The sequence below is a fragment of the Dioscorea cayenensis genome, chromosome 15, assembly GCF_009730915.1.
Source record: "Dioscorea cayenensis subsp. rotundata cultivar TDr96_F1 chromosome 15, TDr96_F1_v2_PseudoChromosome.rev07_lg8_w22 25.fasta, whole genome shotgun sequence".
Taxonomy (NCBI): Eukaryota; Viridiplantae; Streptophyta; class Magnoliopsida; order Dioscoreales; family Dioscoreaceae; genus Dioscorea; species Dioscorea cayenensis.
Genome location: NC_052485.1, coordinates 3,702,942 through 3,722,211, shown reverse-complemented (window position 1 = coordinate 3,722,211; position 19,270 = coordinate 3,702,942). Strand labels below are relative to the sequence as shown.

At 33.8% G+C, this 19,270-nt stretch overlaps 4 protein-coding genes across 5 annotated transcripts; 2 read left to right on the top strand and 2 right to left on the bottom strand.

The window, feature by feature from the left end:
• Positions 1-83: 83 nt before the first annotated feature.
• LOC120278008 (40S ribosomal protein S28-like) lies at positions 84-1,234 on the top strand. The gene is made up of 2 exons (XM_039284893.1): positions 84-94; positions 803-1,234. Exon 2 carries the CDS (start codon positions 804-806, stop codon positions 999-1,001), a length of 198 nt encoding a protein of 65 aa, XP_039140827.1. The 5' UTR covers positions 84-94; position 803; the 3' UTR covers positions 1,002-1,234.
• On the bottom strand, positions 1,235-3,849 carry LOC120278007. Of its 2 annotated transcripts, none has more exons than XM_039284891.1 (6): positions 3,680-3,849; positions 3,537-3,606; positions 3,294-3,397; positions 2,856-3,189; positions 2,324-2,407; positions 1,235-1,534 (listed from the first exon to the last, which is right to left on the bottom strand). In XM_039284891.1, the coding sequence occupies exons 1-6, from the start codon at positions 3,831-3,833 to the stop codon at positions 1,291-1,293; spliced, it is 990 nt and encodes a 329-aa protein (XP_039140825.1). In that variant the 5' UTR covers positions 3,834-3,849; the 3' UTR covers positions 1,235-1,290. The 2 variants fall into 2 exon arrangements, with proteins under 2 accessions (XP_039140825.1, XP_039140826.1); XM_039284892.1 differs by having other exon boundaries at positions 1,235-1,528.
• A 1,964-nt stretch (positions 3,850-5,813) lies between these two features.
• LOC120278043 (probable homogentisate phytyltransferase 2, chloroplastic) lies at positions 5,814-10,781 on the top strand. Its single transcript, XM_039284940.1, has 10 exons — positions 5,814-6,096; positions 7,251-7,372; positions 7,455-7,601; positions 7,818-8,043; positions 8,689-8,762; positions 8,900-8,992; positions 9,328-9,445; positions 9,603-9,665; positions 10,140-10,172; positions 10,436-10,781. Exons 1-10 carry the CDS (start codon positions 6,052-6,054, stop codon positions 10,508-10,510), a joined length of 996 nt encoding a protein of 331 aa, XP_039140874.1. The 5' UTR covers positions 5,814-6,051; the 3' UTR covers positions 10,511-10,781.
• Positions 10,782-10,982: 201 nt separating this feature from the next.
• Positions 10,983-19,267, bottom strand: LOC120277585 (rRNA biogenesis protein RRP5-like; the record flags this gene model as incomplete). The annotated part of the gene is made up of 13 exons (XM_039284445.1): positions 10,983-11,410; positions 11,495-11,578; positions 11,666-11,896; positions 11,971-12,126; positions 12,196-12,292; positions 13,256-13,432; positions 13,543-13,877; positions 13,969-14,067; positions 14,176-14,359; positions 14,434-14,579; positions 15,351-15,411; positions 17,219-17,858; positions 19,162-19,267. Coding segments are annotated over 13 exons (2,406 nt in total), but the record flags the coding sequence as incomplete, so codon positions are not given.
• Between the last annotated feature and the right edge of the window lie 3 nt (positions 19,268-19,270).

The window sequence follows — 19,270 nt, the reverse complement described above, 5'->3', positions numbered from 1 at the left end:
CAATATGGGTAATTATTGTTTAAAAAATCCTATATATGGTCATTCTAGGGTTTTGTTTCTGAATCATAGAGAGACACCTTCGCAATCAACACAGGTTTTTTTTTTTTATTTATTTATTTTGTGAATTAGATTCAACTTGCTAAAATTTTTCATAGTTTTCACTCAATTATGTTTGAGAAAGTATTATGTTTTCTGGATTAGAAATAAATTATTAAACTTTACACCTTTGATGCTATGTATGATCAATGTCACAGAAGTTTAGATTGTTCTCTCTTTCAATGCTTTCCATTTAGTGAAGATTTCTTTTGATTGTTTCTGTTTTATTTCTTAATTTATTAATTACAATCAAGCATAAATCAATATGAAGTTGTTCAATATTTGCTTAAGTTTAGTGTTTACAGTTTATTATATGATATTTTTAACTAAAAGATAACAAATTAGTTGAAAATTTACAGTCATGTTTATAAGAGGTATGATGAAGAAATTCAGATTTCTTGATCTTGAATTGATGAATTAGAGAGTCAATCCTGCAAAACAAATACTCATTAAATGAATTTCTAGTAACAAATTGATTCTAATCTCTGTGTTTTGTGAAGACTAAATTAAACCATATTTACTGTGATTACTATAATTATTTCTTAACAAAATAAGTTGTGACAATTGAAATCAATTGGTTGTGATTTTGTTTTTCTAATCAATAGTTTGCAAATATTTGTTTTGAAGACCTCTAATTCTGATTAGTGTAAATAACATTATCGATTTCGATGTATTTGAGCCAAAGTTTTATCATCTTTTTGAGCAGTATGGACAATCAACCAAAGGTTGCAATGGTGGTGAAAGTCATAGGCCGAACTGGATCTAGAGGACAAGTTACTCAAGTTCGAGTTAAGTTCATAGATTCCCCGGAGAGATTAATCATGAGGAATGTTAAAGGTCCGGTTAGAGAAGGCGATATGCTTGTTCTTCTCGAGACCGAACGAGAAGCAAGAAGGTTGCGCTGATTTAATTGAAGTCTTTTTTTCTGATATTTTATTTTATTCTTTGTTGTCTTACTTCTATGATCAATTAGCTACATAATTTCTGTTTTTTATCATTGTTTCGATACTATTAGTCTTAAAACTAGTACTATATATATAGTTTTTGTTTTTCATCATGCATGAATTGAAAGCTAGCAATTGACACATAATTAATTTATTTGCAAACAAGAACATGATGTTTCAGTAATTGTTCAGATATGGTTTGTAGTATATACTGCCGCGAAAAGCGAAGATGAAGTAGTCTTCGAAAAATTTAAACAAGTGTAGATTGTGAAATCAAATGGGAATGGGAAAGCATTGCATGAGGTGGTGGTTCTTGTGTTTCATGAGTATGTTGTGATGAATGTGTATCTGTTGTTGTTGTTGTTGCTGTTGTTGTTTTGAAGATTAGCTTGTCAATGTTGCCAGTGCTTTTCCTGTGAGCTTTGAAAGCTTTGCATGATTTCATATGTGAGTGTAATTTCTCTGGCTTGAATGTTTTCCCACATTGCCTGCATCTTATTCCATCATGATTCAATTAATGAAGTATATGTATATATATAAATATATTTGACAAATGTCAATAAGTTGTTTGCCAGGCTTTGGGTGGATTTTTTAATTATATCACATATACAAATATATTTGACAAATGTAATAAATTGTGTGTCAAGGTTTACGTGAGCTTTTTAATTATATCACGTACTCTAATTTTAGAGAATCAAATTAGTGACCTCACCCATATGCAGGGACTTAAATGCTAATAGGTCAAAAGCCCATTGGCTATATATATATTTATCAAAATCTTAAGAAAATATATAATTAATAATTACATATATTTTTTGCATACAAGGAATTATGTCAAAAGAAATTGTTTTGTGAATATATATGCATGTCAAGTGATAGTTTGCAGGAAAAATAATTTTTTTTAGAGAATTACTTGTTACCTCAGGGTTGATGTAAAATATATATATATATATATATATGGCCAAGTCTTTGAGAAACATTTCGTCTTTCACCGTTGAATTGAAATCCAATGATTATCATTGTTTGGATGAACAATATCACTGTGTTTAGAAATAGTAGTATTATATAAAAAAAAATGCACAATATTTAGGAAAAGTATTTTTACTAGACTTACAGAAAATTATAAAATCAAACCACCTTAATTACTGGTTCTTATCTTTGTATTGTTTATATATATTAAAGTACAATATATTTTTTTATATTGCAATGTTAATTGCAATAAACCCAAATGTCTAGTATTTGTTAAATCAAACAATTTAATTAAATTCAGTTTGAGAACTTACGAACAATTAGGCTCAGTCATTGGCTTGTAGCTTGAGGGTGCCACCTTCTCTTCTCCCCTGCCATTATAGCTTGTCCAACTTTGCCTAATATAACCATATAAATACAAACAATTTAATTCTCATAATATTTAATAAATTACAACTATGTAGAGTTGCTGATTGTTTTTTCTTTCATGAATTCATTAAATTATTTATAAAAAATATATGATATATATATATATATATATGTATTTGGAAAGGTTTTAATCCAACTTAATATTTGGTAAAGCATACAAAGTTTAGAAATTCAGCTTTGAATTACTATTACTAATAATCATTATAAAAGTGAAGATTTTTTTTAATTGAATCAAATTAAGTTCAATTTAAAAATGAATAGAAATAAGTAACATAACATATTAACAATTTATCTAACATAACAAATATCATATTTGAATAAAGTATGAATTTAAACATTTAAAGATGAGTTTTCCAGTATTAATTCAAGTTTTTGGAATCTAACACAAATAATATATTTGGTTTGCATATAACATACCTTGCATGTTGATAAGTAGGTTTTTGTGCAGCTACATCAGTTTTGACTTCCCGACAAGAGAGGAGTTTTTCAAGAATCTTCCTCCCTGAGTTGTTTTTTCGGAGAAATGACTCCTCTTTCTCTTTTCTCTCTTTTTTACTCGCCAACTCTTTCACCGTTTCATTCCTTGTGCGGATCAACTCATTTTTCGGTGAAATGTTGCATTCCGGTGACTCCTCCACCTCCGGCAGCACCTCCGGCGACACCATTTCTTCTTGCTCCATTTGCATCATCTCTTGACTTGTTATTGTTGTTGTCGTTGAAATTAATTGTAAAGGTGTCTTTTGCACATCCTCTTCACATGAATCATGATTTCACCATTAAATTCTTGTTTCCATTAATTTTAAAATTTAAACAAAAACATGAGTACAAACTAATTAAATTGATAGACATACTAACTTTGAATGAGTGACCCTTTGAGCACGTACTCATTGTTTGACACTGGTGTGATGATATCTTCATCCTTTAATAAGTCCTGCCATACATATCCACTTTTGTACCTCCTGAAATTAATTACTTCATTTTCAATGGCCCTTTTTTATTTCCACTTAATTTATATATATAAAAAAACATTTTTTCAATAAAAATTTTCAAAAATTATTTGTATAATAACTCATTTAAATACAGAATTGTATTAATCACCTTTTATACGACCAAGAATACGATCCCGGCATCTCTCTTCCTCTCAATTCCGCCAACCATTTTTTAACATCTACAAATATAAATACAATTAAAATTCAATAAAATCATGTACTCAAAATTATATATTAAAATTTGATAAGCACCAAAAAGATGGATGGCATTGCGGTAGAAGTGATGGACACGAATAAGATGAGGGTGTTCGATATGACTATCTCGACTAAGAAAGTAAATGATGTTGAGCCTTTGAGTTTTGACGACGTGACCGTCCGCGGCCACTCCGGCAAAGTATCCTTCCATGTTCCTCCTCCTTGAAGAGCCACCACAAAAGAAAGACTCACAAACTTCTCTCATTACTAGTTTGCCAAATGTTAACTAGAATTGTTCAAGCACATTTATGTTTGGTTTTGTCCTGCCGGCTCTTAGGACAAGTACATCGTTTGCAGGCCATATATATATATATATATAATTTGTATACTTGTTTGATTAGTTTGAATATATATATATATATATATAATTTTTTTATACTTGTTTGATTAGTTTGAATATATATATATATATATATAATTTTTTTATACTTGTTTGATTAGTTTGAACCTCTAGCGGTTTGGCTAATGCATCATGATAAACATAAATATTAGAGCTAGTAAAACAATTTAATATTCTTTTGAAAGTTAGATTATTATTTTTTATTTTTTGGTTGCATGCTCCTGGTCATGTCATTGGACAATTAAAATTTAGAAAATAGTCATTGTTAAGCTTAATTAGAAAGTAAGAATTCATTAATGAGTAAACAATAATTAATTGCTAAATAATGAATATATAAGAACAAGCAAGAGTTATATCTTTGATAAAATCATTGGTTTTCATGGAAAAGAATCATTAATGTAAGGTACACAGTCTATTTGGTTGGTGCAACTACTCTTAATTATAATTTTATCTGATATAGTTGAGACAAATTTTTATTTACTGTCATTAATTCTTCTGAAGACTGTGACTAAATTCTGTAAAATTTAAAAATAATATTCATTTAATATAAGTCTTAATGCAATATCCATGAAATTAATAAATGTTACTCACTTCAATAATATTTATCAAATGCCCTTTTATTATTATACCATAAAAAACCAAGACATTGTGTTGTACTATAGTAGCACTATTGTTCACCTTTATTGTTTTCCGACCTAAGTAGTGCTCGCAGTACTGTTTAAATGGGCTATGAGTGGATCCCTCTGAGAGGAGCCATATCCCTCCCTTACAAAATTTTATGGCATGGAGAACTTATTAGATATATCAACAGGGCAAGGATTCACTGGGGAATACATTCCCCGGCTTCAACTCCGAATTTATAAACTCATCCCGACCTTGGCCTTGATTTTTTTTTGTCCCTGCAGGGATTATTCAAGTTCAGGGAGTCCTGGCCTTGATTAATTTTGTATAAATTAAAATATTATTATTATTTTTAAAAAAATTATAAAACATTTGCTAAGAATCTCATAAAAATACTTAATAACTGAGAAACACATTGACAAATATGAGTAGTTGCCATGTTAAAGGCCCAACACTAAATACTAATATACTATCTTGAAAGTCTATTGGCCCAACACTCATGTTAATATAATTATTAGAAATTTATTAATTAAATAAATATATGGGTTTTTGTTTAATTTTTATATAGATATTAATAACATAAAATATATATAATATTTAAATTAATCATTTAATATTTTGTGACTGGGGGCTGGGGAGGAATGGGGAGGGCATTCCTTGACTTTGGCCCTAACCTGCACTAAGAATTATATTCCGACCTTGGCCCAACACCGGGGTAGGGGAATCGAATTCTCATCGGGGAAGGGGCGGGGTTTATTGACAACTCTAATTAGGTTGGTATGATTCCTACAAATTTTCTTAGTGTATATGTGGCACAGGGTCAAGTTAATAAATTTTAAGGGGGTTAAAAAGCTATTTTAATTGGTACATTTCTATACTTGTTTTTTAATAAACCTATAAGTGGAGGGTCGTTGATTATCAACTTGTGGTAAAAAAAAAAAAACAATTTAACATTTTTTAAATAGAAAGATGAGAAATATTTTTTTCCAAAAATAAAAATATAAAAAAGAAGCCTGGATACATGCAGTAAAAATAAAAAATAAAAAATAAAAAATAAAAAATAAAAAATTCTTTTTAGAAAAATATAAAAATTCTGTTATTAAATAAATAAATTATCTAAAAAAAATTACTATAAATAAAATTTTCTTTCTTTCTTTATTTCTTTTTTTGTGTTATCTTATCATCATGTGCACTCTCTAAACAAGCTCGAAGCCATGGCGGAAAGAGCATGAGCTGAAACCCCACTCCTCATCCTCCTCCCTCCCTCCAATGGCCACCATCATCTCCTCCCCTTCTCCTCCATGCTTCTCCATCTCTCCCTCAATGCCTTCGCTTTCACTCCCCTCACCTCTACACCACCTCCATCTCTTCTCTCTGTGTCCCAGTCCTCAAATTCAATGCTCGTCCGATGATTTCGACTCTCCGGCATTCCTCCAGGGGCCTTTCTATCCGGGTATGTTGTTTTCAGCTGAATCCTCTACGTTCTTCTCTGTTTTTGGGTCTTTAATTGAAAGGGGGAAAGCTAATTGTAATAATAAAAATGGTGTTTTTAACTTTTGGGATTGCTTTACTTGTTCTTATTGAATCGTTTATGATTTAAAAAAATCGCTTATGGTTGAAGATTTGCAAGAACAATGTGCCATTTATATTGTGCTTGGCTTAGTTTGGGTAAAATTTCTTAGGTGTTGCAAAGCATCATCCTTCTGTTGTACTGCCTTTCATGTTAACCCTAGTTAATCATATTCATGCATAGTTAACTTGGAGCCGAGGTTTTGCTATGCATTTCCTGTTATGTGATTAGTGTTGCATACTTGGATGTTGGAAGGAGGTGGTACGTTAGACCTATTTTAATACCTCTGAGGAAGGATTGCATTGGTCCAATGGTGAAGGTTGGGAACTCATGGACAAGAGCTTATAAAGATGAGAAATTGGAGTGATGCATTTGAACCACTTAATCAGAATGTGTTAATTTTCTTTTGATTGCAATAGAAAACAAATTTCCATCTACCTTGGCTATTAGGGAGTCAGTGATTAGGATCTGAAAATGGTATAATTTCCATATTCGTTGGAGATATTGCATAAGAAGAGTTTGGACTCACCAAGTTCTATATGGTATTCTCAATATTGTGTTTGGGCAGTTGGATCATGAAGGGTTTTGGAAAAGAGAAGCAACTGATATAGGAGAGCATCAGTTTTCCCTATTAACTACAAGCTACCCATGAGTTATGGTCACAGATTCTACTTATTTGGTTCTCCTTAAAATTGGCATGCTATGGTTTACTTCTGTGCCTTCTATCTAGGTTTTGTGATCAACATGTGCATCCTGGCTTAGTTGGTTAGTAGCTTCTCATGCAGATGAGTGCTTCAAAGTTACCTGCAACTGGCTTTGTTGGCAAAAATTCTGCCTTTGAAACATTCAATGCATATCCTCGAGATCGGTTGCAGCTCTGACTCATCATCTTAGGAATTGTAATGGGCAAATAATGCCATGTAATTTCCTTCCACCTGCAATTTTTTGCTCTTGTATGGGTTGTGAATGTTTTTGGGTTAGCTATACAAGAACTGAATAATGGTGAAATTTACGGTACTTTTTTTAATGTTAGGCAGGCATCATCTCAAGTTGGAGCTGCTGGGTCAGATCCACTGTTGGACAAACTATCAAGCTTTAAGGATTCATTTTGGAGATTTCTAAGGCCCCACACAATTCGTGGGACTGCACTCGGTTCAGTGTAAACAATTGTACATTTTATTTTGAATACCCAGTTTTGCTTGTTTATCAATGCTTTAATCAGCTTAGTTTGCTGTGAACAGAGCATTGGTCACAAAAGCTCTGATAGAAAATCCAGCTCTGATAAATTGGTGGTTGACATTCAAGGCACTCTATGGACTCATAGCACTTATATGCGGGAATGGCTATATAGTTGGGATTAATCAGATTTATGATATCGGCATTGACAAGTAAGTTAATTGATTATGTAACACAATATCATCATTTATGTATTCATTTACCTATTTAATTTTCAGGTATTTTGCACGAGAAACTCATGTTATTGCCCATAAATTATGACCGTATTTTGTTTTTTTGCTGGCATTTTGCATACATTAAGGTTGGACCTCTTTTAAAATTCTCTTCTTTTGCATCATTTTCAATCCATTCTTTTCTGATTGTTGCAGAGTTAACAAGCCATACTTACCTATCGCAGCAGGGGATCTATCAGTCCAATCGGCATGGTTGTTGGTGTTACTTTTTGCCGCCGCCGGCCTTCTTATTGTTGGATGGAACTTTGGGCCGTTCATTTCTTCTCTTTATTGTCTTGGATTATTCCTTGGCACCATATATTCTGTGCCTCCATTTAGATTGAAGAGGTATCCTGTTGCAGCATTTCTTATCATTGCCACGGTAAATCAAACCTCTTCGTTTCTCCATGTCAAATAACTGAGTTTATACTGCTTGCAACACCATGCATTATAAGACTTGAAGTAGAATGTTCTTGCAAAGTCACTGTCAACTTTTGCCAGTTAAACGGCATGTTTGCAGTTAAAATGGATTCAAACAACCAATTTTTGCAGCAATCTGACACAATGAAACATTTATGTACTAATGTAAATGACCATAGAGAAGGGGAAGAGACCCGCCCATGATGACTGCAAAGTGAAGCTTGGAATGATATGGCATACTTGGGTTGAGAGGATCTCATGCTGCAGAAAGCTAATCTTTTTTATCTTGGTGTGGTTTGAGCCTTTAGATGCAATGTAACACTCAATAACATGGTGCTAATTGGAAGTTTGGGATCATTCCTCAATTTAACACATTGCCTTGTGCTGAGTAGGTGGCTAAATGAAGGTCATCGTATGATGAAGAAAGATATGAGACAAAAGCCCTTAACTAACTCATGCATTTCCTTACATACTTTGATGTCTCTTGCTTAATTATTTTTTTTTTTACTGATCTTTACTCTGACTTTCTGTCATCTTTATTATCAGAAATGCATTTATCTAGCACTAATTATCTTTCCTATTGGACCATTGAATTTGCATTTCTCAGGTACGTGGCTTTCTTCTCAATTTTGGTGTATACCATGCCACCAGATCTGCGCTAGGCCTTTCATTTAAATGGAGGTGAATACCCCCATAAATTGGATATCAATACCCTCATTTATTCGAATCGATATGTAAATTTGTTTGTTCATCTCATTGCAGACACATGCAAAGATGATGGTGATGTCTAACATCATGTAACGTCTTTCTATCTGCAGCTCACCTGTTGCTTTCATCACAATCTTTGTGACAGTATTTGCTTTGGTCATAGCTATAACCAAAGATCTTCCTGACGTAGAAGGAGACCGGAAGTAAGTATTCGAAGTTACTGCTAAATAAATTTGCTCAGCTTCTCATTTATCAATTCTGATCTTTGTTCTTATGTCCTTTTATGAATCACTCTAGAAAATATATTTATATAAAATTTATTGCATAACTCGAGGGAGATTGGATTGACATAAACATAGCACAGCTTGTCATGGTGAACACACAAAATACACACACCCCTTTTTATAGTAAGGCTTGAAAATAAGAGAGGGAGCAAATGCCAGTGCTAGTTAAGTTAAATTTGCTTTATATTATCTTTTCAACTGTTTTGTTACATGTTCATTTCAAGTCATTATTTGTATATTTATTTTTCATTCAGGTTTCAGATTTCTACATTGGCAACCAAGCTAGGTGTAAGGAATATTGCCCTTCTTGGTTCTGGCCTATTGCTGGCAAATTATCTTGGTGCTGTTCTTGCGGCAGTCTACATGCCTCAAGTAACAACCCTGTTTCCTGAAATTTTTCTTTGCATTACTTCCAGGGTTGCATTTTTTTTAGCATTGTGTAGTAGTATTAACAAATGAGCTAAGAGCTATAGCTATGTTTCTGCTTTTTAATTGAAAGTTTCTTTTAAACTGTTATTTCATTCTGCAGGGCTTTAGGCGCAGTTTAATGATACCTGCACATGCAATCTTAGCTTTGGGGTTGATATTCCAGGTTTCTCCTTAATTGTTCTCATAGCATTTTTCTTGCAATACATCAGTTCCGCCTTTTCTACCTAAATCACGTATTTGAATGCAAACTTTAGACATCATGTCACGGGATCATTATTTGGTTAGATCTCTGTGGTTTAATTATATATTGGCAAAAATGAACTACTTTTTGTCCATAGCCTTGGGTTGATCTTCCATAAGATGAAAAATTGCTTTCTGTTATAAGGCAGGAATTAGTTCATCCTGTTAAATGGTAGAGGTTAAATGAGATTATGTATATCGTCATATATAAATATATGTATTTTATTATGTATTATAGCAAAGCTAAGTTACTTACCAAAAGAAAGGAAAAAACTAAGAAGCTAAGTCACTAACATTCTCTTCTCAACATACAATTTGAAGATTATACATTACAGATTTCTTATTGTTATTTTCTCATGATTTCATATTTTTATATTTCTTTCCCTTATGATTTCAGGCATGGATCTTGGAACGGGCAAATTACACCAAGGTGAGTAAAAGCTTGTTTTCTTGCATCAAAACTTCATTTTATCTGTTGCTAGTCGGTTTTTAGTACAGGGGCTCAGAATACATATCTTTTCGCGCACAATTACTTGCTATATTGTTTTACACCAAGATAGATTAACAGCACTCTTTTATCATCGCATTCGTTTGTTTCTTCCCAGCTTATCCCTTATCAGATTGAATATATTGCTTTTCTTTTGATCAATGTCTACAACTCTCACTAATCGGCATCCAAATCTGGTCTTGCAGGAAGCAATATCCCAGTTTTACCGGTTTATCTGGAATCTCTTCTATGCTGAGTATATCATATTTCCTTTCATATAGTTCCTGGTCCAAAACCTTGAAATGTATAAATGTTGTTGTTTCCTCTAAATATATTAGATCAGTTTTTCTCTTGTTTTAAAACAAAGAGAATTGGGTTCAATCCCTCAAATGGAGTATATCATATTCCCTTCATATAGTTCCTGGTCCAAAACTTTACAATGTATCAATGTTGTTCCCTCTAAATTTATTAGATCAGTTTTTCTCTTGTTTTGAAACAAAGAGAATTGGATTCAATTCCTCAAATGGAGTATATCATATTCCCTTTCATATAGTTCCTGGTCCGAAACATTACAATGTATCAATGTTGTTGTTTCCTCTAAATTTATTAGATCAGTTTTTCTCTTTGTTTTGGAGCAAAGAGAATTGGATTCAATTCCTCAAATCTCTTCTATGCTGAGTATATCATATTCCCTTCCATATAGATCCTGGCTCAAAACCTTATAATGCAACATGTTTTGAAGGAAAAGAGACATTGGAGTCTGCAACTTAATAACATAATCATTCAAAGGCTCAAGTTTGTTTGAGATTTTTGAGCTTGGTTAAAAATAAATGCTACTTTTTTCTATAATTAATACAACTACAAAATAGAAGTATAACACATTACATTAACAAGGCCGCCAAATCACACTCAACTCAAGATCTTTGTATTGCAGCAGGACGCGAGGTTGGGATTATAAAACCTAAGAACAAAACTTCTCTTGCTAGGATCAAGAAAATAAGTTAATAAAATTATGTTCGAGTCTGGAACAAACCCTGGAATCTTTTGATGTCTTCGATCTCAACTAGTGAAAGAAGACCGGAATCTCAATTTCAGGCTTCCAATGCTTTCCTCTTTACATGCTCAATTCTCTCGTCATCGCCATGAGCCATTTCATATTCTAGATATTTCTTGAATAAAGTCTGCAGAAATCAATAGCATGTTGGATTCAATTAAGCTTACAAGTACAAAACTAACAAAGAAATGAGAAGCAATGAAATCATTACCTTCATTCTTTTTGGCGGAAGGTTTAAAGAAGTCGCTCTTTCAAACAATGACCTGATCACTTCTGAATCACCGAGGCGTATTTCCTGCAAAACAAAATTGCTTGAGTGAAAAGAAGGTAAAAAAAAAAAAAAAGGTTTAACGATATGGTGATGTGGCATGTGCATAATTACCTGGTCAAGGTAGACACTCCAAAGATCTATCCGCTTGGGATACTCCCGCAGTACACCTTCGAACAAGGATCGACCTCTGTCAGGCAAACCACATTTGAATTCTAAGATCGCAGTCTGTGTTATAAATTTGATATGCTTGTTCCGTGGCAGACTTAGAAGAGCGCGGTTTACAATGGATTGGACTCCATCATTTTGCTGCTTCAATAAGCATTGAACGTAGTGTATCCAAACCTGAAGAAAAAACCACAACTTTAGTTCGAAACTTTGAATACTAGGGAAATAATATGGCCAACTAAATAAGCTACCTTGCATGAGTTCTTGAACTTTTTGACCATTTTTTCAAGAAGTTCATTTGCCAGCTTTGGCTGAGCAGTCCTTTCATACATGCCAAGCAGAGCTAGATGCAATTTCTTGGGATCACAATACTGCAATGCTCTTTGGAAGGTCTTCTTCACAGATTCCTAATTATTGGCAAGATTAAGTGACCATTGTGATCATTGCACATAACAGATGAACAATTAACAATTTACCTCTGGGGGGTTTCCATATTCATTTTCTAGATTGAAATACGCAATCCACACATTAAGCTTCTCCCCTTCATCTCGTATGTTGATAGTTCTTAAAGCCCTATAAAAGACAATAAATTGCCGCACCTTGTGATGTTAGACATGGAAAACCAAATAGCAATGGTTAGAACATTTTGAACTCATCCAACTTTAAAATAACATTGTTACCCCATATTCCTCAGATAATTATGTTCTCGATATACACTAATCAGTAAGAACTAATCAGCCAGTTGAATAAGATAGATGGTTAGGCACAACTTTAGATATTGGAGGATACATATATAACTGATTGCAAAGATAAATCATCAGAAAGCTTATGTAAATATTGAAATGTTTGCTTCCTTATCAGATTTGGCACTCACATACTGCCTCCAGAACAGCAACTTAAAAAAAACATTGTTACCCCATATTCCTCAGATAATTATGTTCTCAATATACACTAATCAGCCAGTTGGCTAAGATAGATGGTTATGCACAACTTTAGATGTTGGAGCATGCAAATATAACTGATTCCAAAGATAAATCATCAGAAAGTTTATGTAAATATTGAAATGTTTGCCTCCCCATCAGATTTGGCAATCACATGCCGCCTCCAGAACAGCAACACCTTCTTTCAACATGATAGGAGGAATGGCTGGGGTAAAACCTAGTAAGGTATCTTATTAGGTTATTTCTTGATTGAAATATAAGAAATGCTGCATGCAAAGCTAACTCTAAAACCAAAAGGCCAAAACACCAACAGAAACAATTGAAATGTTGCAGTCTGCCCTTGCACCAATAAGAGTCGTTGCAAGGAATACAGCCTGTAACCTGTTGGCTAGGATAAAATATATAATTATTTGCGTATTTGTGCTCTTCAGCCTGTCCGTGAAGGGAAATAGTATGCTCATGGATCTTGTATGAAAAACTTGTATGATACACAGAAACTTCAACGTTTGCTTTTAAAACCAGGCAAGGATCAAACTACTAAGTCCACTTCTAAACAAATCATGGGAATTTCAATACAAAAATTTACTGAACATACCTTTCAGCAATCTCACGTGCCTTATGAACATCTGCAAGAGACAGCATAAAGGCCATGTATTTTATCCACACAAAACTGCTATTGGGCGAGCTCCTCACCAGTTTCTCAAATTCGTCCACAGTCTTTGGTGTATCCTTCTCCAAATACCTCTTCTCAGAAGCAGCAATCTCCATCTCTCTGCAAATAAGGAAAATAATTTATGCAAGAAGTTAATTTCTACTGTCTAGCACTTGATACTTATTACAATGCCATATGACCAAAATAAAGAAAAAGGGGAAAAAACAGACCTTTCTTCCTTTGCCTTTTTCTTCATTCGCTTATCATTCTTTTTTGAAACAACATCAACTACATTGGCAACAGTTCTGCTTAAAGCTTCGTCATTTTCCAATGCCCCTGAGTCATCAAGGGAAACCTGAAGAGGAAGAACTGAAGCCCTTGTTTGTGCTGTTTCAAGAATGACAGTATATCCATTTTCCAGCAAGTCAACAGGGGGATGACCATTAGGAGTCTTGCCACCAACAGCTTCTTCATCATGTACAGTTTTTCCATTAGTGATATCTCTGTCACCTCCAAGATAAGATTTCTTCATTCCAAGTGAAACTCTTTGTTTATCCTCATCAACCTAACAATTGAAGATTGCGTTGCACCCAGGAAGTCAATCACCAAAACACAGTACCTAGCAAAGTAGGAACACTGACAATGGAAAAACTTGCCTTCAAAATCTTTGCAACAACTTTATCACCGGCTTTATAGTAAGTGTCGATGTTGTCAACATGATCATCAGAAAATTCCGAAATATGGCACAATCCAACCTGCACAAAGAAAAAATGTCAAAAGTCTGACCTCAGCATCAGACATTTTGATACAGTGCATACACCATATTGATAAATTTGGTGATTCAGATTTCTGTTTGAACATACCACATTGGTAGGCAAAATCGTAATAAATAGTCCATATGGCTCAATTCGCCTAATCTGACCAGATATAACATCCCCAACATGTAATTTATTAAAAACAGTTACATCAATTATTGACTTCTTAGTCGAAGTATCTGTCCTCAAGGTCACATCAACTCTCTTTGATGAAGCATCAACTGACAAAACCCTACACATATATTTAATAGATCATATGAAAAAATTCTTCTGAGTAAGCTGTAGAAAACATTTAAAGTTACTTACTTCCCACATACAAGTTTTCCAATTGGAAACTCAGCAGCAGGATTCACTACGAACCCATCAGACAGGTTTGACAAGAGGATTCTAGCATCGATCACTCGAGAAAGCATAAGAAAACATCCTTTTGCTGTGACATTCTTGACATAACCCTGCACATCACCCAAAATTGAAGGAGTTGAGGTGGCATAGATCAACAAATCAAGCCAAATTACAAGAAAATCAATTAAATTCTCCTTGCACATACAAAATTTTCAGAAAAAAATACTGAAAATTTAGCAAATGATCCACCAACAATATGGAGCACAACACCCACGAAGGGTGAAGACCTAAAAACATGCATACAGGTTGGTTTGTGCAGTTAAAATCTCAAAGTCAGTATTAACGGTAATTGGCAGAAAGATAACAAAATCCTCCCGATGTATAAATTGTTTTAACTAGAAAGATACTGATAATTTAGAAGATGATAAACCAACAATATGCAGCACAATGCCTTCCATGGATGGAAATTTTTGAAACCATAGCAGAAAAGCTGGTTTATGCAACTGCAATGTTAAACTTGGCATTGACAACAGATACTTAACAGGAAGGATCAGTCAGCAGTCAGTCCGCACTGGTTAGATCATTACATATACTCGTTTGTCCGTTCATAGCAGGGAATAGACATAGTATAGTCATATACCTTAATCAACAAGCATGCAGGTGACACACGGAATAATCAACATCATACACCACCAATTTTTAGCAGCTTACATGCAATTCAACATGTATACGGTATACCATCATCAAGCATAAAAACTAACAAAAAGCAACTCATGTATCACAAAGTTCAGACGATGTAAATGCTCCAATCGATTAAAGCTCAACGAAATATGCCAATTTGAATAGCAAAATAAAGCTTTAGATATCAAATAAAGGCATACCTGCACTTCCATATCAGGCTGAAGATCATCAAATTTTTCAAACCGCTTGTTACAAGAATCCCTACAACCAAAATCTTTTTAAGCATTTACTCTTAACCAGAAAAATAGCAATCACAAAGAAAGATAGCAGGAAAGACAGAAACTCATACTTTGTGATATCAATAAGGTCTTATGGAATAATACATAATAAAATTGGAATTAATGTCTAATCAACATCAAGAATGCAACAGCATACGATATGCCACAAGGCACAGTGAGGTTCACAGTTTCACGAGAACAAATACTAAAAACTTCTATATAATAAAAATGGCATTATCTTATGATAATTTAATGCAAGTCGCAGTTGCCATGTGCACCTTATTCAAAAAGTGATTGATGAGTCAATTCACTTGTGTTGTGAGAAGGATTTTAAGGACACTCAACACACACCCAAAAGAAGAAGAAGAAGAAGAAGATTTTGCTCCACACCATTAAAAAGGTGGGTTCTCCAGCAGCAGTATGAATAAGTTTATAATCTATGTCCCTTTCTCAAAATATTGATTGCTAATTGGAACATGCCCAAAAAAGATACCAAAGGAAACAAACATGAGGTTTTTTAATTAAAAACAAAATATAACACATACTAGCCAGATAATCTGCAAACAATAATATCAAACCAATTACAGAGTAAGAGCGGCCCAATCTGTAGATCAGCCCTGAGCAATATTGGCCACAAAGTTGGCTATAGCCATAGAGAAATGCCATATAGCCATTAATGTGCTTACTATGTACCATTTGCCAATCTATCTTTTATGCTAGCCCAAAGAGAACTTACCAAAGTCTCAAATGGCTCTGTACATCCTAGAGTGAGAGCGCCCAGATCTGTGCGATCAGCCCTGGAGCAATGCTTGAGCTCATTCTACGTGTTGGCTATAGCCACAGAGAAAAGTGCCACATAGCCATAGTTGTTTTATACTCCGAGAAGGATCCAGAAAGCTCAAAAACCCTTAGCTAGCTCGCAAGACACAGCTCACCAGTTAATTACTTAAGGAAGCCCAAGATCCAAGATCATTCAATATGAGAAATGGTGTCATCCAAAAGTAGGCCTCAAAATAGAGCACCCAATTGAGTTATTACCCTGTTCTCAGTTTGTACAAAACAGATCATAATGCTAAGGTGATGCATCTGCTCAAATATGCAATATTAAGATGAGGGATATGTTTTTGATCAAGTCAGATCCCTTCTCTCGTTTTGAGATTTCCCAACCAATACCTGAAATTTCAGATCTGGATGGGGATCTGGAATTTCAAGATTACACCTAACACATTCATCAATACCTGCAATCTCAATCCCTTTTACACAAAGGAAATTCAATGTGTTTATTTCCAAGTTGTACAAGCAGATATATTTCTTGATCTAAAAGCTCAGATTAGTGGAACATATTTAATACACCTACTCTGAATTCTTTACCTACTTCCCGTATCCCTATTGAGCACAGCATGCACCTACTTTACACGTAGCAGGCTACCTTGGGCATCTAATTGCAATTCATAATAAGTAATATACAGTTGCCAAAAACTATAAATTCGCTATATGTTGACATAAAAATCAAAGCACAAAATTTAGAAACAGACTACATAAATTGGTGCAACAAGATGGTAGAAACATCAAGATCAGAGGTATATAGCTTGACCTATATAATTAAATAGGCTACTTATTCTAACAACCAAAGATACAAAAATAATACAAGTGAAACATTGAATAATCAAGATCAGCTCAGATGAAATCATATACACCTTGAGAAGATTATAAAACAACTAGATAACAATCGATAATTAAGAAGATGATTTGAGTAAAAATTACGCACAAATGAAAGAAGTGCCACTTACATAGGTGCTGGAGGAATGTTAGATTCATGTGCCAGTAATGAAGCACGTAATGACAAATCTACATGCACTGGTCCTCCAGAAGAACGGCTTATTTCAAGAACCTTACATTTGACAAATTGACCTTCTTGATAACCAGACAAAGGATGCAGTATCCACATGTCTGCTAGTTCAGTGTAATGAACTTTTCCATGTAAATGTTGCCCAATCTGCACAAGCAGTCCCCCAACAGCAGGCATAACTTTCTTAATTCTACCACCAACAATATCACCTTGAAATATACACTCAGTACCATTTACATCAGAAAGTTTATTTTCTTCACCATCCTCACAGCTTTGGTGATTAAACACTTGATTATAAGCAAATAAAGATTGGCGTAATGTTAATCGCAAAAGCTTTTTCGCTTTATCAACACTTAAAATGCGAGCTTCCACAGCTTGCCCAACACTATACCGTTTCTGCAAATCATTTAGTTCAGTCGGTTCACATGAACTATCAAGAATAAAAAGACGAGCCATCATATTGCGCGATACTGTTATCCAAACCCATTCACTGTCGACTTTAACAACATAACCTCTTACACTGCCGCCAACAGAATATTCTAAATCCTCAGCAATTTGGGCCTGTGTTCCTTCCTTTGTTCCTAAGGAGGCAAAAGAACAATCAAAAACAAGAATAATTGAACTATACAGAAAGCCATTGATATGAAAACAAAGAAGAATGATACATAGTTCATCTTAGTCATTGCTAGTTACTTTATAATTCATACAGGGTAAAAAGACACAATTATGTTACTATAGTTTTGCCTTCTGAAATCAGCAGATCTGAGCATAGACCTTATATCAATTATAGCAACATGTTGTTGAATGAGTGAAAGTTACATGTTTTCCTCAAATATCAAATTACTAGAAAAAGACTAAAAAGATGGATGCATAAACATGAATAAATGCAACATATATGTAAGAGCTATTTATGCATATAGTTAGTTCAAGACAATGATGATTCTATATCCTCCAGGCAGAGAAAAGTATAGCATATGCCAGAAAATTATGATGCTTGGATTTGTTTATAAGAAATCATCACAAATAATAAAAAAATCAACTATAAGGCAACCAATAACCTTCAAAGTCGAAATGGACATGATCCCACAAATCTAGCCTTGGCAGAGATCAGCATAGAATTAAGAAATATCAGATATCCCGAAAATCCAGTTTAACAAATCCCCAAAATACAATACACGATTCACAATCAAATGCATCCCTTATATAGGATAAAGGACACAAGCTTACATTTCCAGATCCATATTTACCAACTTAAATGTATCTGGGATTTAATTGTTTTCAACATATAGATATTTCAACTATCTAGGTGCTTATTCATTTCACCTGAGCAAACTGCTCAGGATTTGCTATATATTGTATATTAGTCATTTGGGCATAGCATTGGGGAGGAAAACAGCTCAGGCATTGAACTTAAGAAAGAATACAAAAGTTATTGACTTAAATTCAAAAAAGAAAACTATTATTCACAGAAGTCCACTTGTAAAACTGTAAATAATGAAAGGCTCATGATGTCTTTATCAGTTAAACATTGACTGGAACAATATTCACTGAGGTTACCAGTGAAGGCTCAAAGAGTTGACAGAGATTTGACTATCCTTCATAATTTGCACATAAATTTGGACTAGATAGATAGTTACATGGTTGATGATGTCATTGCTTTAATAAGAAACATTGGAGAAAATTTGACCAATAACAAGTATGATAACCTAAACATGCTTTCAAAGATTTAATTTCATGTTAAAATTATTAAATTCCTGTTAAAACTAAGGAATGAAAGGAAGTAAAGCATCAAAAACCGAGAAACAAAGAATATTGAAAGAGCAGCTATTAGTCCATAAGAATTCAAGTAAATCAAACAGAACTAAAGCTTCTAAATTATTTCACCTGCAAAGAGTGAAGGTCTGGCAGACAATTCCCAATGACACGTTTTTCCAGATTTTCCCAACAGACGGGTATTTGAAACTATTTGCGCTTTAAGAAGTTCTCCGATTCC

Excerpts from the sequence above, each read along its gene's own strand:
- LOC120278008 (XM_039284893.1), top strand. The coding sequence starts at position 804 with ATGGACAATCAACCAAAGGTTGCAATGGTGGTGAAAGTCATAGGCCGA.
- LOC120278007 (XM_039284891.1), bottom strand. The coding sequence starts at position 3,833 with ATGGAAGGATACTTTGCCGGAGTGGCCGCGGACGGTCACGTCGTCAAA. Across the intron at positions 3,398-3,536 it reads TATTCTTGGTCGTATAAAAG|GAGGTACAAAAGTGGATATG; the intron begins GTGATTAATACA and ends AATTAATTTCAG. Across the intron at positions 2,408-2,855 it reads CCTACTTATCAACATGCAAG|GCAAAGTTGGACAAGCTATA; the intron begins GTATGTTATATG and ends TGGTTATATTAG.
- LOC120278043 (XM_039284940.1), top strand. The coding sequence starts at position 6,052 with ATGATTTCGACTCTCCGGCATTCCTCCAGGGGCCTTTCTATCCGG. Across the intron at positions 7,602-7,817 it reads TATGATATCGGCATTGACAA|AGTTAACAAGCCATACTTAC; the intron begins GTAAGTTAATTG and ends TGATTGTTGCAG. Across the intron at positions 9,446-9,602 it reads CGGCAGTCTACATGCCTCAA|GGCTTTAGGCGCAGTTTAAT; the intron begins GTAACAACCCTG and ends TTCATTCTGCAG.